Genomic DNA, 22,459 nt, shown 5'->3' on the forward strand with positions numbered 1-22,459 from the left:
GGGCGTAACGTGCCATCAATGCACCAGCAATGCGCCTGAACACACCTCTTTTTAGACCAGCATGCCCATGGGCGCACAAATGGGTGCAAATGCATTTGCTAATTAAACGACGTGGCACTGGATGGGAAAATGCGAACATCCCCAGACTGAAACTAGCAAACACACTTGCGCCGCACCTTGCATCGCATTGCGCAGAGTGTATTATAGGTTCCTTAATATAATTTATTTGTATTAATAGTTAACCTATGGGATGAGCCATATACAGTATGAAACTGTGCATGACTTCAGTCAATGGTTTTCTTCCTTTAGAACCGCAAGAATAACAGCCTTGATGCATTTTTACTGCAAACAAATGGAATAGTGCAAATTCCCATGTCTGAATAATCTCACGTCAACGTGACTATAGTATAGGTTATTTGCATCATGTAAACATTTAATGCAGTGCATCAATCCCCAAAAATGGAGAGCAGTGCCGTACTAACCATCTAATCAGTTGAATTTATGCACCATGGCTGTTTTCAACATCTCTGCATATTTTCTCCAGGAACCCGACAACCACAGACAAAAATAACCATTTAAATTATGAAGCACCATATGCCCGTACACTCTATGGATTTCCTTACCGTCCCCAGTGCAGCCACAGAGAGCTGTAGCCATGCAATTAAACACCTTAATTATCAAACTGCCCTTTCGCCATAATAAGATAAATGTTAAAATTAAAATGCAGATTCTAAAATTCAGTCTTTTTTTCCAACCCAGTTCCATTCAGGTTCAGAATGGTTGCCATGGCAATAGAGATCCTTAAGAGAATAAATAAGTACCATTGATGAGCTAACAGTCCTAACAAGTTATCTGACATGTAGAAGTACAAAGCGTTCATCAGCAAACCCCATCAACAACCTGCAATCCAATTCTGCATAAAGATGAAACATACTCTACTGTGTCTACCGAAACAAAAGCATAGACCACACAAGAACCGTATGGTTCAAGGTTGGAAGAAATGAAATGGCTCTGAGGGTATGGTAAAAGCGAGAAACAGACAATTTTAATAATAAGGATGAAAACAATCACTATGTCTCCTTGGAAACATTTTTGTACCTATCAGGAGCAGCATAAGATTGTGGGCTCTCTTCCTGTTAAATTGAACATTCCGAACTCAAATGCAATAATGAAAACTGTTATTTGCTCCTGGCTGACATCATTCAAAATGAATGACTTCCCAACATTCTGTTATGTCTTACTATAAATGTTGCCAAAATAAAGAAATACTGAATGTGGATTTATGAAAGACCAATTCACCTAAATAAAAAATACAACAAGTATTGGAAGATAAAGAATCAGATAAAAAATATTATAATACATACATATATATTTATATTAATACATACATATATATATATATATATATATATATATATATATATATATATATATATATATATAAATATATATATATATATGTAAGTATTATGTATTTGATTACATAATATGTATGTATTGTGATTATTCTAAATAAAACAAATTATAAATAGATAAATATAATAAAAGTAATAAACTATAAAAATTATTGTTTTAATTTAGTTTAACCTGATATAATAAAAAAGCTAAAACTTAAAGTGAAGACTAAAATTTTAATTAATACAAATAAAATAAACTACAAAAAATACCATACCAACAAATATACAACTAAAAACTAATTTTAAAAATGTATAAAAACTATAATAGTATATCTACTCAAATAACACTGATTGTGGCAAATAAAGTCACATTGTAAAAAAATATTTGCAGATGTTATATATAAAGTCACAATGATGAGACATAAAGTGGCAAATTTACACAGCAAAGGTGGCACAGATGCATTTTTAAAGTGTTATGTGTGTGTCTTTACACAAACAGTTTAATGCTGCTCAAAGAAGACATACTGTAAATGTATTTATAGATCACACATGCATTTGTGAGATATAATTGCAAATCATATTTACCTTTTCATTTGCTTTGCTCTGAGGGATAAATACATTGTGTTAGTGAGTAAAAAGAGAAAAATGAGAAAAAATTCTGTTCATTTGTACACAGAAAGACACATTGGACAACTCAGAGTAAAATACAAATTAGTGTCTGAATGAGGCATGACATGTACCTGCTAAATGTTAAATTGTCTCTATGGCCCAGTGGCGATGGGGAGCAAGTTTATTCAGTGCAAACCGATATTTAACAAGACTAACAGAGCTCAACTTGTGTGTGTGTGTGTGTGTTTGTGTGTGTCTGAGCGATTTTGCTAGAGACCAGCTGATGGGGTAACAGGCAGATTCAATCACAATTAAATGTGCTGATAACTAAGATCACAGTCTTGCTCTCACACACTCGTCCCCTTGAGATAAACACTAAACTACATATCAGCGCTGTCGCTTAAATTCACAGAGCGTGAGCAACCCCTCCCTCTGCACCCAATGAGTACATCATACCACAGAGGACCTTAGTGGACTTTAGTCTATCTTTTAAATTTAATAACATATTTAACATTTTATCATTTGGTACATGACATAATATTTTACACATAGATGTCTTTTTTGGCAATATGCATATACTGTATATATATTCCAGTGCCTAGGTTTCATGTGTGTTTTAACTTTATATGACAATTTAATATATGGAATTGTAATATATGCTCATATATAACATAATTTGTTGTCTACATAGCTACATTTAAAGGCAACATTTAAATGGTTCCTAAATGGCTGATTTGAAACACTCTTCATAAACAGTACGCTATATTATGTTAATTTTGTCTCTTTATTTTAAAATACACTAAAACAGAAAAGTAAGAAAAAATAATAATAATTCAATATAATGTTTTATTATATTATTAGTGCAGCCGTGTTGAACATAGACTTTTAATACGTCAAAACATTATTATTTTTAAACTTTTTAAATTATAATAATTAGAATATTTAAATTATTTAAGTACTGTATATCTTTAACGAAGACATTGGACATGGATGTAATGGAGGATCCAGTTGCAGTCTTACCCGTGAGATCAACAAAATCCATCGCTCGGTGCACCGAACACAACTTCTTGCATTAAATATTCACATCTCCAAGACACCAGACGAAATGCATTCCAGACTACAAAACTCTTGCATGAAAAACTTTGACCTAAACTCTGTTTTATCTTTAGATATGCTTGAAAGGAGGAATTATGTTGCACTCATCACATCACAAAAAACACGATACCAATTAAAGACTCTTTTGATCTCACATGCAACCGCTATAAGGAGTAAAACCCATTTTCTCAACCACCCTTCAAGAAAATGAGCTCAGGCTGTGGTCCAAAACTAACAGCAAATCCTATACTACAAAAACCATTCAGCGTGAAATACACAGAGAAACCTGCTCAATTGCCAATTAATAAAGCCACACAATGACCATTTCTAATGGAAAACACGTTTGTTTTTTCTATATCAGTTCCTGCATCACCTATTTGCCTCAATCCTGCTTTCTGTTAAAAAAATTATATTTGGGAAATTTTCTCCAGCTTCCTGTCGTCTAAAGAATGAGGTAGTGAGATAGAGGGCAGAGGAGAAGAAGGGCTGCTCAGGTGGGGTGTTGCTATTGATTCCTTGTGTGGGGAAAATTTCCTGAGTGCCTCTGATTTGTCTGTCACATCCCATTATGACTTGTGTGCTTTGAGTTCCACTCTCCTCTGTGATACTGCATGAGGTGTCGCAGCTTTTTATGTGCCACCGGTATTGAGGGAATGTATTGAATTATCTGCAGTTTAGTTATTATTGTCTGCGAACTTGATTTACCCATCTGGGCAAATTCCAGAAAGCAATACTGAAATGCTGTAATCAAGTTACCTATTGTAAAAGTGTTTCAGTCGATGTGTGGGAAAGGTGGGAGGGGGGACGTCTTGCTTTTAGACGCCTCGCTGTGCTTTGGTCTGGAAGTTCTGGCAGTCATGATAAGGGAAAATTGTCATGTGTATAAAATACTGTATTTAGCCAATACAAATTCTCTTATCGCTGCCTTTAAAGGCTTCAATGCATGTGTAAATCCAATAAGCCTCATTACTATCGAGGTAAAAGGATCAAATGACTTTCTTTGCATAAATTATGACCATGCTACCTAATGTCTATGCATAGAATCAGTGATCATGCCAAGGTGTTTATCCATTATAACGCAACAGTAAACCTCATACATTCACATAGGGACTTCAGCAACATTTTTAAGATGTTAAATGCAAATTGTATATAAGTAATAATAATGCATAATAATGTATAATTATAATAAATTGCCTTAATAAAATAAAAGTTAGACGGATGTGGGCATTTGAGATCTTTGTTTTATCGCAGACTTTAAGATATGGATCTTTGGTGAGGGAAAAATTAAAAATGAAATTAAATAAAAAAAACTTTGTTTTATACCAGATTTTAAGAAAAGAGTCTTTGGCGGGTAAACAAAACAAAACAAATTAAAATTGAGTAGTTTGGGATTTTTGCATTTAGGTTCTTTGAAGCAAGAAGCGGGTGATTTCCAGTCTTCCTCCTGTAATTGAATGCGACCATCCTTGAAAAACTCACGGTTTAACATTTATCCAAGGCGTTTGGAAAAATAAAAGGATTAAGCAAAGTTGACAACTTCCAGCAAGGGTGTCATTGCAACATTTGCATTTCACAGGAGAACACCACCAAATTAGGGTACTCTTCATAAACATTGATGACATTTCTTTCATGTTCCAGTTTCCATTGCATCAAAGATGATTCTAATAGATAATGCCAAGGTTACTTGTGATAGTAATCAAAGGAATAGAAATTGTAAAAGCGAGCAGAGACTGCTTATGCATCGGGTGAAAATGAAATTAGCATTCGTTAGCATAATCACGTGGGAACAAAGAGAAATCATCATTTGCTTTAAGGATGACGCGTCAGAGAATAACGCCTTGAGAAATGATCTCAAAAATAACTCAGAGCAAGGTCAGTGTCTGTACTCATTTTTGGAGGTAAAATCATCTCCGCTCTAATTGTTTTTATCGCTTATTTATCTCCCAAGTGGGGAAAAAAGAGTCTCTCTCTACAACATCCGATTCAAACTCTAGTTGAAAGTTGTGCCACTTCAGCCCCTTCAGCAGAGAAATCTGCATCTTAACTACCTGCAATCCAGTTTAACACTGGACGTTGCACTTTATTTAAATTGTCATTTGCATTTTTGTAGCACAAACACGCCTTGTTTCTATGCAAATTAAGCTCATTATATCTTGTGCCTTTATATATTTATGGAGTCAGACTGCAGAAGACTGCTGCATTCTTCCACAAGCACTCAGAACCAGCCCACAAGAACAGGAATTGTAGCGTGCAAATTGCCTTCAGATTTTGTGGGTACGTTTGCGCCATTACCTGATTTGCATAACTTGTTTAGCGAACCTGAAAACAACACAGACAGCGCATGAAATTTGGTGCTATCAGTGAACTAGCGAATTCCCTCTCTGCATTTGAAACTCATTCAAAGTGATCCGGCTTTCAAATTTTATGGCCAAGTCGAAACATCTTACAGAGCTCTGCGCTGAATGTCATGTTTTAACAGATAGAGCAAAATGAGACAGACCGTCTAGGAAGTCAATTAAAATGAAGTAATTAAAATGCATTCAGGGCAAATTTGCAAAACTTCTATAAATGAAAGTGTCCTGGAAAAGCTTTTTCTGACATTTTGATGGGCTCTTTTAAAGAACTAAATGAACAAACTTGCCACAAACCTCCATAACAGGACCCTAACTGGTTTCTTAATGTGCAACAACCTGTTATAAAACTGTATGGTTTGATAACAGCTTGTGTGACACGCACATTCAAAAGTGCCAATTTAATTGAGAGTTGTACTACACTTGCAGCGACTGTCGCTAACCTATAATTGCTTTTTCAATTGCAAATGACAGATGCAACAACGATTTTAATTCGATTTTCAAGTGAAACACAATCGCTTTTTCGATTTCAATACGGCATAGCATGAAAGGAAATGCACATTATCTCTGTTCTCATTACATTACACAGATGCTAAACAAACCCTGCCCTCAAATAACTCTGCTGAGAATGTCGTGGAAAATAATCACTTTTGAAACACGCGTCTTGAGCCCCGTCAACTATTCAGGGGCTTCCACGTGGCGGCCCAGGGTGACTTTAAAGTGCAGCCTTGCTCGACTAAGGTTGTGTCAGTCTGCGTGCTCGTCAGCTCTCCCCGGTTGCCCAACCCTCCATCGACTCGTCCTTGAGAAGCACTCTCATCTCTGCGGTTTGTCCTATCACATCACTGTTTTATGGCTGTAACATTAATAATAGGCCAGTTAATCTCATTGGCCATTTCTGAAAGTTCTCTCTCTTGGTGACTGAATTTTATTTGTGCATGCATCCTACATTATAATGAGGGAGAAAATAAGCCTGTTTCCATTCTAATGCTTTATTAGACTAATGAAATCTTTTTAACTTGTTTATTTTTGGTCTTTCATAACAGTGTGCGGTTGTATAGTGTGGAATTTCAAATGTTAATTATTCATGTCCTTGTTGTATCTAAAGTATTGCACTTCAAGCAAAATAAGTTTTCTATTTAGTTTTGGTATTTTTTTTTACTAAGTTTAGTACTTAAGCTTGTGGAATGGTGAAACAAAAATATCCCATGAGGTCTTCCTTTTATTCTAAAGGGCATTCAACTATCACTATAACCTGGCTTATCTATAACAATGTACATTTCTGAACCCATATGCCTGATCTCAAAGAAATGTCTGTCAAGCATATGTCCAAAATAGCACAATGTACTTCTCAAAAGAAGTTGCTCACTGACACTGATTTCTTATGTCAGCGCTAAATTATCTCTCATTGGATGCTTCATTCTTCTCTTTTGGGATATTACATATAGTAGAACAGTTTTTGTTACTGACAGTCTCATTTGGTTCAAATACAGGTTAGATGTTAATGGAAAAGCTTATTTTAGGCTCACTGTAATTGCCATGCTATGACGTGCAATTGTGACTGTGGAACTGTCACATAAATGCTGGAGTATTGTTACACAGAGAAAAGTTAAAATCTTTGAATATGCATAGTTGTATTGGATGAGGCTGAAGAAAACAACTGCATGAAATACTTTAAAACAAGGCATAAAACAGTATTTTCATGGCATGCTGTGAGTAGTTTTGTTAATTGCTTTCCAAAATGGCACAGGTGTTAACATATCACAGTAAATGAAAGTGCATGTAAACTGCATCAACTACAAACAACACATTCCGGATAAAGCAAATCACTTCATTTTAATAGAAACATTACTGGCAGCACATATTCATAGGACACTGTGTTTGAAGTATGAAAGACAACATGAACATAATTTGCATAATTCATCATCACCTCTTTTTAAATAAGAAAACAAAATGATTCATGAATCAGATGCAAAAAAAGTATATATATATATATATATATATATATATATATATATATATATATATATATATAATTGTACACATAAACACACACACTTACAGCAATACTAATCATCCACTAAATATATCCACAAAGAAACACAGACAAGACAATTTTTTGCTTTGAAGGGAGAAGGACAATGCTAGTTTAGTAATCATAATTCTACAGAGAAAATGTCTTAAACTTTAAACAAGAAGCGTAGCCGCATTCCATAAATCCTCTTGTTCGAATTATTTTCTTGGTGCATGACAAAAACTTTCCTTCAGAATGATATCAGCACCCGGCGGATGTCACTATTATCATTACAAAGTGTCTGAGGCGGCCATGAATCATCCAGCTAAAGGCTCAAACCCATCCACTGTCCGTACAAATCAGTTCAGCTCATTTCACACTTGGAGCGACTTATTGTAAGCTATTCACATAAAATCTGAATCAAATGCATGTTGGACTGGCTCGAGCGACCAAATATTTTTTGATCAGCTAAATAACCTTGCACTGTATCATACTTTAAAAGTCCATGAACAGAATCAATGCCTCGAGCGGTCCATTGTTAGCCACAAAGACAAATTTGAGCTCCTCCACGAGAATTACTTGCTGTATATCTGTGCCAAATAGATGCAGAGCAGCCTCCCAAGAGATGCCAAAGAACAAAAATCCCCCGTAATGTGAAATGGAGGACGTGCTCATTATTTCTGTTTCAGATAAACAGAGGTAAATGAATATTAATGGAGGATTTATCATCAGCTTTTAACAATATGAGCTTAATTTCAGTCATGCTGAGAAGCCCCAATAAGTCTAAATAATTGAAATAACACACAAAAAATTTTCCTTCCAAAATCATATGTCAATAATCTAACTGCCAATGCTGTTTTTCACACAGAGACAATTATGTTTTATCACACCAGGAATCAAATCAAAATTTATTTATAAAGCCCAATGAAAAACAACAGTAGTTGACCACTGTGCTGTACAAACCTTGCTAAAAAGACATAAAATAATCAGTTTTGACTACAAATACAATAAATAGTAGAAAAATCACTGATAGGTGATAGATCCTTATACTCTAAGGACAATTATAAGCAAGACCAGACAAAACACTGGCCACTGTGTTGGTAAAGCTCAGCAGGGGCATCATCATGATTTCTGTGACTAAATAGTAATTTGTGACAAATGAGTAATTTCACACCTGCCTTCCATTTTAACATTTTTTCCCCCCCTTTCAGCTGCACCAGCACACAATATTTCTACTCTTACTGAATTTGCAAAAACTGCAACATCGCATTACAGCAACACTGTCTTAATCACTACCTTTACAAAAAAAAAAAAAAGTTTAAGTGTGCTTTTAGTATACTTCTTTTAAACTAAAAAATAGTGTACTTTTTATGCACTTCTCAGAAATACATTTAAAATGAAATTTAAGTATACTTATTCTTCGAAAAAGTCTAAATTGATTTAACCTACAGTATACTTGCTCCGAGAATGTTTTCATTGTAATATGGTAGGGGGCGCTATTACACATCTTCTGTACAGAATTTCCAAAACTAGCGAAGTAGAAACGAAAAAAAAAAAAAACAGATGATTCCACACGTAATCTAACATGATCAAACTGAAAACAGAGAGGTGAATTAGTTGTGTACTCAAAGTTTACTACTACTTAAGGTATACTTAAGAGAATACTTTTAAATATTAGAATGTGGGCCAATTTAGCCCCAAGGAGTATTGAAATAGTACACATAACAAATATACTACCAGTACACTGATATTTGTATACTTACTACATAAAGTATACTTAAAATATACTTGAACTTTACTTAAGTATACTTAAAGGGGTCATATGATGTGATTTCAAGTTTTCCTTTCTCACTGGAGTGTTACAAGCTCTTGGTGCATAAAGATCTGTAAATTTGCAAAGAGTAAAGTCTTAAAGTCGAAGAGATATTCTTTATAAAAGTTAAAATGGCTTATTCTAACACGCCCCCACATGTCTACATCACGATGTGGGAAGATCTGCATAACGCCACCTAAATGTTCATGCAAAGAAAGAAGGCGTAACTTTTATCCTCGCTGTGGTCACCGTCGCCATGTTATGGAGAAGCTATGTGTTTCGCTGTGTAAGTGAAACTATCCGAAAGAGGACACAACTAGAACTCAGTGGATAAGTTGTATTTAGAACACTATTCCCAAATATGTGTGCAATGCATTTTACTAAGGATGAGGACTGTTTCCTGAGAGAGTAGTCTACAACTTGATGTTTTATTAACAAATTTCGGGAGGAGCACGCGCAGATAATCAATGCAGCCAATTTACTTTCAATAACCGCACCATCCATTCAACCACCTAGAGAGAGAACCTAGACCTATTATAAATAATCATAGCAGCCTTACCTTCAATCTCTCTAGCATCCCTCCAACACCCCGACTCATCATCGTTGACCCATTCTGGGGCATAGCGCTCAGTGTTCGGGGCCACTGTTGGGCTCGGAGCCCTCTCCCTGGGCAGCACGCCAAATTCGCATACTATTCTTCTTGCTTTGTTATCTGCAAGGCGAACTCGTGAAACCAGTGTATGTTTCTAAAAAAAGTGGGGCAGTTCAATATTTGGAAGGACAGTCTGGCACTTCTGTACCTTTACATATGTAAAGGATTTGCCACTGATTATTCAAATGCAAGTGAGCAGTGTAGATTAGCGCTTGTTGTTTGTCATTACTCAGATCACAAATGCAGACATGGTTTTATGTTAATGCGGCGTGATATGCAACACAACGCATAATACGACAGTGTAAGTCATTATAATGCAAATTTATGTTTGTAATGGGTTTATTATTTTTTTTCTTGTCATGTCGGGACACACGTCATCACAGTATGGTGAGGGGTGTAACATTTCCATCCCACGCTTGAGGAATTCAATCACAAAGCACTGGATAGCTGGCCACGCACTCCTCACTTTTCAGAACGATGAGACTTGTATAAAAAGTAAAGGCGTTTCAGAAAGGTGGGGTATAGAGGAGAATCAAGTATGTGGAAAATAATGTGGTTTTTTTTACTTTAAACCGCATAATACACCAAATACACCAAATAATGTTATTTTTAGCAAAATCATATGACCCCTTTAATAAATAAACCTGAAATAAACTTCTTTTTGGTAAGGGTTGTGTTTGGGATGGGACTGTTTGTCTATTTGTCTGACCAATATCAGACAAAAAAGGAGTGTCCGGTCTAACTTATTTAAAAACAGCCACTGCAGATCCATCTTGTCCCACTAGTAGTTCAGAAATTACACAAAACATTAAATACAGAGCTGTAACTGTTTCGGCAGGATAAAAAGGATATGACCTCACAGGTTCCAAAGAGGGAATACTTTAATTAAGCACATTTATGCAATGTTTATTTCTTCAGGTTCAGAGCTTGTTGTTATCTTCTAATCAGACAGTGACAAACGGTAGTTCAGCATGGCCACTGAACATGGTCAGCCCAAAGCATAATGAATCAATGAGTGTTTTAAAACACTTCAGCTTAATGTGTCACAGGAGAAAGACTGTTCACAAATACTCCACAGAGAGCCATTCTGGCAGACTATTGATGTGAAAATTAGCAGGTAATAGTAATTTCACTCACTATACTGTATAGTAATCATATATACAGCGTATGTATCATATATACATATAATGATGTTTCAGACTTTTGGAGCCTGCATGAATAGTAATTTTTCACTAGAAAGTCAATTCAGAGTAAAATAATCCTGAGAGATAAAAGTCACTGCATAATCACAGACTAACAATAATCTTATATCAATGTATTGACAACCAACATAATCTTCCTGAAACTAGAGAAAATCTGATATCGTTTTGATGTGAACTACTTTCGAATAATCAGGAAAGCCCAAATATTTTGGAGGCCATGATAAGACTGCAAAAGCTCTCTGAAAGTTAGGTCTGAAAAGAGCAAAATGAAAGGTAAAATAGTAACATATGTAAACATGGTGAACATGATGACAATGAAAATTTTGCTTACTCTAAGAAATGATCATGAACATCCCCAGTTTCACATGCAGTTCTCAGCTCTTTTGATGCCCTAAAGTCACTGTGTGGGAAAGCTGATTGGATGACCCTTTAAAGTGTAATCCTCCAATCAGAAGCCATGTATTTTCCTATGCACCATGAGAGCATAATTTTGATGATGATGCTAGTAAAAGGACCATATGGTCATTCAGCAGTCAGGGACCTCCCAGGAAATCTAAGCAACTATGCACTTGCCAAACATTTGTGGGATGTAACTAACTGGCAGAGAAAGGATTCAAGCCTACCAAAGAAGATGGTTTAAATGAGAAAGAAATGATTTGGGAAATGCAAATCAGGTCATTTGCATAAATATTACTTCACGCCAATCAATATTAATTAAAAATGGTGATTAAAGAGAAGATGCATTTAGAATGAAACCCATTTGATTTGTCTGTAGCTATTCTGAAAATTTTTCAATATTCTCAAATCACATAATTAATCTGAACCGTGTTATTCAGGCCAAACCGGCCTCCCAGCATTCTGAAAATGCAAATGTGAATTTCTGTGCTCACTTATTTAAATACACAACACATTTGAGATCACAAGTGGGGCCTTGGGATTTCTTGTTTGTCCACGTGATCTATTACAGCTATCTACCTGATTTGACTCTGTAAACACAGTGGAATATAGGACCCAAATAATTACAAAACTTTTGCTCAGGGCTACCTTTCCCTTCATGTTTTCCAATGTGACACAGAGGAGCCCAATTTGGTATATTAAAATTAAATTCAATATGCACCCATTTATGGCTCTTCTGTCCAACCGGAAAATATGCAGGAGAGAAAATTTTTGCTAACATAAGGCAATCTGATAATATATTGAGCGTTTTATTGTTTGAAAGAGAGATGGCAGCTGTGTACCTGGAAACATTTATGGACTTTGGATGCTGAAGTCACTATTCTGAAACAGTCAGATGTGCAGTTGATATTTTAAATTGTATGAAACTGTTTAAGGGATATTCCAGATTAAGAGTGGGTAAATCTCAGAGGATAATGTTGATTGTTTCACAGTTTCATTTCCATTTGTCCCTTCTTTATGTTATGGGTTATATATGGGTTACAGTGAGAGACTTACATTGCATGAGACCCATCTATTTCAAAGGTATAATCAAAAGACATAATGTGGATGCTTACATATTTTTTCATGAGGAGAAAAAAAGCTTACAGACTTTTTCTGTATAAACTTATTGGATATTTTGCAACTCTGTCACCAATGCAAGACAGAGCAAGGCCACAGAAACTAAAACCTGAAATTTACTGTAAAAACAACATAATTTTTAAATCTATTTGATTTAACAGAATTCAGATTCCCTACAAAACCATTCCACGTTAAAAGTGTGTAAAAAGACAGTCAAACATGATTTCATTAGCAATATGTAAACATGTAACATTTTCAATATTCACAGCACCAATAAATGTAAGCCTTGCACATATGAACAACTTCTAGGATGTACACATTTTTAAGAATCTTTGAATTCATGGGATTAAGCTGACTTTATTTAAAGAAATTCTAGAAAATATAAAACTATATTATAACCAAAATTATCACTTTAGCCAGAATGCCTAAACTATGCAACATATTTTAACATTTTACATTTTTAAGATGTTTATGACATATGTAAATACTTGTGGATGCTGTCAATATGCACATTGTATGGGTATATCCAAAATGTACTTGCAAATGTTATATATATATATATATATATATATATATATATATATATATATATATATATATATAAATGTTATATATATATATATATATATATATATATATATATATATATATATATATATATATATAATGTTATATATATATATATATATATATATATATATATATATATATATATATATATATATATGTATGTATATATAAATACCTACATTTTGTGATATACTGTATGGTATTCCACCACTCCCCCAAAGCACAAAAGTGTTACTCCAATTATAATAAAGCATTTTCATTTGTTTTTGTTGTTGCCATTGTCTGATTCCACATACTGTACCTATGATATCAATAAATTGCACAAATACATCACATTTAAAGTTTGAACACACTAGAGAGTTAGCAGTGCCTATTACCTTTTTTCCTGCTGGCTTTGCAAAAACTAACACTGGCATCATTATAAAAGGCTTTAGAAGAAATTTTACTTATATGTATTTGAATGACATGAGCTTCATAAATAATCCGTGTACCAGAGAGGTTTTGCATCCTATTGGTAAATGCAATGTTCATGGATGTATGCTAAACACTCCCCCCTACCTATATCAGAGTCTGAATCTTGAAGTCAGTAAATAAATCAAATGGATCCTATTTACGAAATAAATGCACAATCCTGGTACCTTCGTAATCTTGTATCAAAATTCAATAACTCACAATAACTTCTGAAACAACATTTCTTCTCAGCAGATATCACTAATCCCTTCTACTTTTCATCCTTTTTCCTCCTTTCCTCCTTTAGATTTATATATATATATATATATATATATATATATATATATATATATATATATATATGTATATGTATGTATGTGTATGTATGTATGTATGTATGTATTCAGAAATAACTTATTGCACACGTAAATGAGTAGACTAGACAAAAATGGATGCACGCATTCTCTCTTCAAGAAGTGACTAGAATTCAAGATGGCCTCAAAGTTGAGGGAACAATGGTGATGAACATGATGCGCTGTGACTACTGATCCAAAGTGAATAAAAGGCTGCACTATGCTTCTCATGGCCCCAAGCATCCATAAAAGGGGCCTCGCTCTCCTAAACTACCAATAAACAAGCAGTGTTCTCTTCAATATCTTTAAAACCTAAAGGGTTTAAGACAAATTTCTCTGCAAATGCAACTGTAAGAAAGTTTACAAATAATTGATTGGTGCAATGATGCAATCCACCTAGCACTCAGAGGTCAGAGAAAACTAAATAAATCATCTCGCTTTTCATTCTCATTTGTAACCATTCGCGCTTCTCTGAAATCTGACATTTTAAATTCCAGTGGGTGTATATTATCACATGTGCATGACTCAGCACAAACTGACACACTGTGGACGTGCACTTCATTAGCATCAGCCGAATTCCCCTTTCTTGCTCCACAACGCGCTTTGGAGCCCTGGGCCTGACAAGGGTCGTTTGCACAAAGTGACAGTTCAGTTCCCCCACAGATCGGAGAGCAAGGGGCCCGGACCCTGCAGTGCAGTCAGGCAAGTTTCTTCACCAGAAATGGTCAGGCAAAAGAGCAAACGGCCACTGCTGTCTGAGGGCAGACCAGTGGTGGAGAGAGAGAGACAGAGAGTAATGAGAGACAGCCTCGAGACGTTGCTCATCTTCTCCAGCAGGGCTTCATTTGTGACTAATTTAGGAGACACAATTCGGAGCGTTTGACTTTGAGCCATCACATTAAGTGTCACTGTGCCTGGAGAGGAGATGATACAGAAATAAAGAGAAGAAATGCCACTTGGTGATAATAAGACTGTGGGATTGCCGAATGTCCCATATATGGCCACCACACAAAAGCAAGGAGCCCTATGGGGACCATTGCTTAAAAAGATCATCCATAATAAGACTGTGGTACAAAAATAACTCCATGCCAAGTAAAATATGAGTTGCATTGGTGCATCAAGAATATACATAACTTGGAATCGGGAAAAAATATTAAACCATGCTTAAATGCGTGAAAATCTTTATTGCAAATTGTCAGCATTTGAGAATAACTTTATTCAAAGCGATTTCATCTGTTATTATTTTTTCACCTCCAAGTTCTTTATGTCACATCAGACAACCATGTCATATCAGTTTGAATGTTGGAGCTGTGAATACATTTTGGCAGCCTGCTTTATAGACTACCTTGCTGTGCAAAACTAGCCTTGGCATCCCATTTTCCCAACCGTGGTTTCAAGGCAAAGCCTGACATTTCTACAGAAATCACTAGTTTGTATGTATAAAGGTTGAATGAGATGTATTTCACTGCTGTGTATGTGTGGATGATGTTCTTGTCAACTTCTGTCAAAAAGTGCCACATTGAAAAACACTTCCAACTCCAAATGTAAAGATTCAAACATTCTAAAAGGGTATAAAAACATTTGCTTGTTACATTAGCGCTGATCAAAGAGGTGCCCTCAAACAAATGACTATTTGGCTGTTTTAGATTCAGATCTGTTTACTGAAATTCTGGTTAGTTATAGTCCAAAACATCAACCTGTTAGAGGACAAGTTCAACAAACCTTACGTGTTAATACACCAACAAAACCATAAATCCGCTGCAATATTCCTGCAATCAGCTAATGCCTGCTCAAGTGCATTTAATGTGCACCAGCATCATAATTATCCATTATGCAAGTCTAATACGTTTTTACATTTCAAAACACTTTACTTTCATCCTTGGCGAGGCAGCATTTCAAACACTGTTATCATAAAGTATAATCAAGCTCATGTTTTGCTGGCTTGCTGGATATCATCCTGCAGAGTGCAATGAACCAGAAAACCAGTTTTTAGTGATCCTCTCATCGCCCCTTTCAAAGGACACACTTTGTTACCATGCACACAACCTGACGTGAGGGATATCAAAGACAACCATTTATTTTGGACCCGCTCTGTACAGCGCTGCTGAACGCTCATCCGGGAGGGCAGAAGCTTCATTATGACACTACAGCGGGGCTGTGTGCTCTTTTAAACCTGTGATAGCAATCCACTAAAGCCTCTGCTCTATAAATAGAAGCTTTCAGTGTAATCTTTGAGTAAAAAAAAAGAAAAAAAATGGCGTATTTAAGCTCCTCTTAACAAGCAGATAGCTGAAAGTTACTGAAACATTACTTTTTAATGTTAAAGCTATATTTCCAGTGCCTATAATGATGACTGAAATGCCTTGAGATGAGACTTCAGTTTAAGAATTCATGCAGTAGATACAGAAGGACTGATATTAATTATAGAGTCTGTGACATAATAAAACGCTCACACAATAACTGGGGAACAAAATAATCAATGGCTTAATCTTCATTATAAAACTTGATTCATATTTAAAACATTACCAAATGAAATCCCTCTCAGTTACGAGATCGTAAATGGAATATGACACCGTTTGGAATGGAATATAAAGCTAATTTGAAAAGGGGGATGAAGAACGAAATTGGGGGCCTTCTTAACTCAACTGAACCTTGATAATTCCAAAGCACTGTGTTCCGCTTGATCGGGAAAGCTGCCACCTTCTCCCTGGGGGGTTATTATTTCCAGCTAGTGGAACCAGAATGCCATAGGACGGTTACTCCCTCCCTCTCTCGCTACCTCATTATTCATTATTTTTGAATCACTGTGCTGGGATTGAAGTGAGACTGTCAGCGTCAATTCTCGGCCAACCATCTCTGTGAGCTGTTGTCCATTAACAGTATGCTGGGTCATCCCTGCCTCCATGTTGATCACTATCTTGTGCCAGTTGTTACAGATGCTAATTAGCTGTAATATCGGTGCCCCTGATACAACTCCATTATGAATCATCCCCCCATCAGAAATGTTTATTGCTAGCAAAAGCCTTCAAAGGCATTTGTGGCGATCTGTTGCTGCAGCAGAGGGACAACCGATCGCTTGTCACTGACGGAGGCTGACAGCAGCATAACAATTACGTTTAGGCCAAAAGGCTAAGTATGGTGTCAGGTGCTTTGACCCTGTTCTTTTCCAACAGTATATAGGAATTGAATTAGGTTTGGAATTACGTAGTAAATTCCAATAAACATGTCAACGGTTTATTATATTAAATGATGAAAGAGATGACATGATGTAAAAATACAATAGACTTAGTACCCCTGTTCCAAAAAAAAAAAAAAACATGATTAAGGTAATTAATTCATCGCCATCCAGGTTGTTACACTTTTGACATAACTTTAAAAAAAAAAACATAAAATACATCAAGAGAGGACATTCATGTTCGGTACACCCAGAAATTGTTGTAACTTAACAAACAAACAAATAAAAAAAGTCATTGACATCAGTAGCAGAGCACAGTGAGCTGTTTTGGTGTTCTTTTATGTGGAAGGGTGGAGGAATAAACAGTATTAAAATAAAGACTGTATAATTAAGCTGTGAAATGATCTCCAGCATTAAAGGCCTGCAGCTGTCTGGTTCATACTCACCCTCCTTGGACGGGCGCCGCACCTCCGCGCTCAGATTGCACACCTGCGCCGAGCGCACCTGAGGAGTCAGGCATCCTTCGGTTTGGGGATTTAAAGGCAACACCACGTTACTGAGCATCAGCACACTTTCAGATTCCCCATCGCCTAAATGTTGAGGGCAGGTGCATTTAGCGTAGACTATTCCACACGATTCAGCTTTCTCTCCTTTCAAGCAGTTTTCCAACCACGTGCATAACACCTGACATCCAAATTGACTTGGGCTAGCCTTATTTAAAACCACAAACTCCACCATAGACCTTTCTTCCTCCTCTGTCTTCTTCGTCGTCAATCCATTGTAGTCGTAGGGAAACACTCGCCGGAGCTGCACAAAATTTTTGTCGTAATGCAAAAAGACATAAATATTCTTGGCGTCATCACACAGGTGCACGATGGACTCGTTGATCCTCAACAGCTCGTTGATCTTCTCGTGAGAGAAGTGATCAAACTGGTAAGCCAGCAGGGAGAATTCAGAACAGCTAATTTCTCGTTTGTAAAGTTTTAGGTAGATGCTGTATTTGGTAGGATCTGGGTTCTCCAACGTCCAAGTGCAGTTTGTGAAGTTCTTGGGAAACATTTCATTTATCGAGTAAGATCCATAGATAACTCCTTTCACCAGCGTGGAACACCAGAAATCTTGGGCACCAGTATATCCAAACATAACCAGGAGATAGGTGGAAAATATATAAATCAACAGATTACGAACAGCCTTCATCCTATGTCATTTGGCCTGCAAGAGAAACAGAGATGCACTACGTTTATTGTCAGTCTATGTGGTGTGTAGGGAAGCTTTGCTAAAGAGTTTCAGTCTAAGATCTCACAACTATCCAATTTAGCTTTGTGTTAAACACACACTTACCTACATTGTTCGTTTGAACGGCCTATTTTCAATCATAAACTACCATCTCGATTTTATGGAGATTCAAATGATCCTTTCCATGGGAATGTAACACATTTCGGATAAACATTGCCACCTTGTGGTGTTTAATAAATTGGGGGTAATAACTTTGGGCATCTGCTGTGGCAGGATAAAATTGCATGATATTTAGAGATCAAATTATCATTTGATATGATCATTACACACTGAATGATCTTTACAGTTTTTGAATGAGTGACAGTGTCGGACACAATGATCATTGACATTCAGTAGCTTTATGGTCTTTATATTAGGCTAAGTTGCGTCTCATTCGTTTGGAAAAATAAAAAAGGCTGGCATTACATGTCACAAACAAAAAGACATTGTGGCACAATAATAAAACGTTTTGGTTTTTATTCACTTAAAGGTAACGTTTCGCAATTCTGCAGTGATCTACATGTCTGACCGCATAATAATCATCTACATATCTGTCTGCTCAGACACTGTTGGGATTTCTATTCAGCTAAAAGACCCCACATATATTTACGAAATATCGTCTTTTACATAATACAAAGAGATCATATCCGATTGTCTGGATGGACTAAAATGTCGTGATCTGAGGATTAAAGCAGCTTTACTTTCAACATCTAATTCCCTTAGCCTACTGAACGCAATCTATGATTTTCATGAGGCAAAAACTTTGATTTCGATGTAATGGCTTTGTCTCCTCGATGATATGCTGTATGTATTTCATCATAATGTGTGCAAATGTGTTTGAATTCCCAGATATTCTAGGAGTCTGAAAGAAAGGCGGCGGAGAGGGAGAGAGAAAGAGAGGAAGAGAGAGGGAGATCCAGCAGAGGAGAAAAGCTATTCGATGTCCTGTTTGCATGAATCCTGCAGGCATTGCAGCTGTGTGCAGTGTCACAGCATTCCCAAACCGAGCCTTTATTTTCATTCTTTAATCGCCTTAAATGCGGCACTACTTGTACGACATAACAAAACGCATTCGATGCAATATACACAGAGGTTACACACGACTACATAGAAGGAGACAGTATTGTCGCACAATGCAACCATCGCGCGCTACTTTTCCTTTACATCCGATGTCGCCTCGCGCGCTTGCACTTTTCGTTGATTATTACGGGAGCGTTCCAGTTTGACGCGCCGCGTCACGGTCAGTTATATGAACAGATTAGAAAAAGCCGTAGCGACAGAAATAATTAAAAACTGCAGCGACGTCTTTTCATATTTATACTCTTTTACAAAACCCCATAAGTCTAGCGTGATTGTCAGTTGTCAGTTTTATGGGTGCAAACCTGAATGTGGTCACCAAAACGCATTTAACGATATACAGTCGGCGCCAAACTCGATTCTCTCATTTTCCTGCAAAACTCGTCGATCGTCGTTTAACTTTACACTGGCCCTGCTAACGTTCGAGTCCACTGAAATATTGACGTAGTTTATATTGCATTAATCAGAATGAACTATGGAACTCAGATCTTTAACTCGTTTATGCATTGAAGAGGAATAAACTTGGGCGAGGGCCATCTCATTGTCGTTCAAATAAGCCTTTGTATGCATCTACTTATTTATAATAATGATAATAATAATAATAATTATTATTATTATTAACAATAATAAACATGTCTTACCTTGCACTCTGAAAGCTATGGCTATTTTCCCCACATACTTGGAAACATCCTTTTAGAAATGAAATGTGTCGCTCCCCTGTGAATCGATATCTCCCATTGCCGATGATAGAAGTCTAGAGCAACAAGATGGTCAATGAGCAAAAATGCATTAGACTCCAGGCTGGATCATCATCTCGCTCCAATTTTTTTTTCTTCCCACCTCAACGCAACCAAGTGATGAGAGCTCAACAGAAGTGATCAGACGCTAGAACGAGGGTTAAAAATGTTACGAATCTATACTGATCATTAAGCTGTTGTCTGCCCGTCCCTCAAGAGATGTCCAGGTCCGGGTAGCAGGTAGAGCGCAATCCCTGACGGATGGAGGATGCTGCTGACTCGTTGTGGAGGGAGATGGAAAGCGCTTTCTCGGCGAGCCTCAGGACTGGAGCTGCAATATCACGTCACTGCCACTAAGATAAGGCACGTATGGACGTCTCGAGCTGCGTCTCTCACCATCTCACCCCCCTTCCCCTGGATAACATAGAAACTATGGGAAAATCGAGGCAGATGAATGTCCCTCGGACTGGAACTAACGACACGGTGTCTTTTCTGCGACCGCCTGGACTACATAGCAGAAGCCAATGGAATTATAATTCATAAGAGGCTTGTTTCCGGGGGATTATGTTATTTCGTGAGAGATGAGAGATGTGTACAGAACTCGTGAAGTTGCTTCATCTTTTTCATCGTCGCACCATCAAAAATAATTGAATTGTTTCGGTCTCGAGGAAGAAAATATTGTGTTAGCACTTAACAATTTAACAACTTGTGTTTTAAAACCACTGAGAAAGCCTACTTTAGAAGGGGACTATGGTGGATATTTTTCCAGACAGGCTTATAAATTATGATTTTGATGTTTTTTTTTTTTTGTTTGTTTGTCTGTTTGTTTTATTGAAGTCTGGGTTTGTAATTAGAGTGAGCCATCCATAAAAATTCACCAGGAGATAGTTTCAAACTAAATATCATAGGTAGCCTACAGTTATTTTTTATACTATACAATTGTGACGAAGCTCTCCTCAAAAAAAAAAAAAAAAAAAAAAAAAAAATTAAATTAAAATACATTCTGAAAAACACATTTTTAATCTAGGCTATTATGGTTGTAACAATAAAATTTATATTTTGGAAAGGTGTACGAGGGTGATCTCTGTCAATTTATTCGGTGACAGACCACTAAAACCACATGGTGGTTGTACTAAACATTACAAGTCACAATGACGGAATTTTAGCGATGTTCCGCAAGAGCATGAGCTGCGTGTTATTGTTATGGTTAACTAGTCTAATTAGCGACAAGCGCAAATGCGCGCTCTGGCCGATTTTTTATCTAACAATGTCAATACCAAACCGTTTGAAAAAAAAAAAAAAAAAAAATATATATATATATATATATATATATATATATATATATATATATATATATATATTAACAAGATTTCTATTACGGGGGGAAAACAGCCGTATTCCGTAAAGTAGTTCCCCAAATAACAATGGCGATGAGTTCTTATTTGCTTTCTTTATTTTTTTCTTTATTTAAAAAAATGAATTATTCGGATCTGATGCCACAGTTTCACAGAGGAGATGGATGGAAGACGCTGCAGCTGGATGAACTGGACACATTTTAAGTTTCCTTAACATACTTTAAAATATGTAAAAAATATTTCATAGGCTAACATTTTACATTTTTAAAGTTTCGCGTATAAAAATACCGGGCTGGTTTTACATACAAGACGAATACTGAAATTAATTAATAAATTAAAAAAAATTGCAGTATCCTGATATTAATACTCATCCAGGTCCTCCGAGATTTCATTCACTAAAACCTTGAGAATCTGAGACAACAGATGGCATTACTTCCTATAGGACAGTGGTTCCCAATCCTGGTCCAGGAGAACCCCCAGCACTGCACATTTTAGATGTCTCCCTATTCAAACACACCTGATTCAACTCATCAACTTAGTGAAGACTCCAAGACCTCAAAAGTGTGTGTGTCAGAAAAGAGAGACACCAAAAATGTGCAGTGTTGGGGGTTCTCCAGGACAAGGATTTTGTAACCATCGCTACAGGATACATCATTGGCACTTGAAAAGTTTACGGTAAAGTTCTGGTAAAGCTTTTTTTTTTTTTTTTTTTTTTTTTTTTTTTACATCCACAGAATTATATACATACAAATTAATAGGCCTAAAGATATTTCCAATGTTTTCATTTATGAAAGCAGAAACCAAACAATCTAAACAATA

The 22,459-nt window shown here is 36.3% G+C and overlaps 1 protein-coding gene across 1 annotated transcript; it reads right to left on the reverse strand.

Moving 5' to 3' along the window:
- Positions 1-7,961: 7,961 nt before the first annotated feature.
- On the reverse strand, positions 7,962-20,821 carry LOC113092412 (adhesion G protein-coupled receptor B3-like). Its single transcript, XM_026258004.1, has 4 exons — positions 20,190-20,821; positions 17,578-18,408; positions 9,839-10,025; positions 7,962-8,146 (listed from the first exon to the last, which is right to left on the reverse strand). The coding sequence occupies exons 2-4, from the start codon at positions 18,391-18,393 to the stop codon at positions 7,962-7,964; spliced, it is 1,188 nt and encodes a 395-aa protein (XP_026113789.1). The 5' UTR covers positions 18,394-18,408; positions 20,190-20,821.
- Positions 20,822-22,459: the final 1,638 nt, after the last annotated feature.

The sequence above is a fragment of the Carassius auratus genome, unplaced genomic scaffold (assembly GCF_003368295.1).
Source record: "Carassius auratus strain Wakin unplaced genomic scaffold, ASM336829v1 scaf_tig00214577, whole genome shotgun sequence".
Lineage (NCBI taxonomy): Eukaryota > Metazoa > Chordata > Actinopteri > Cypriniformes > Cyprinidae > Carassius > Carassius auratus.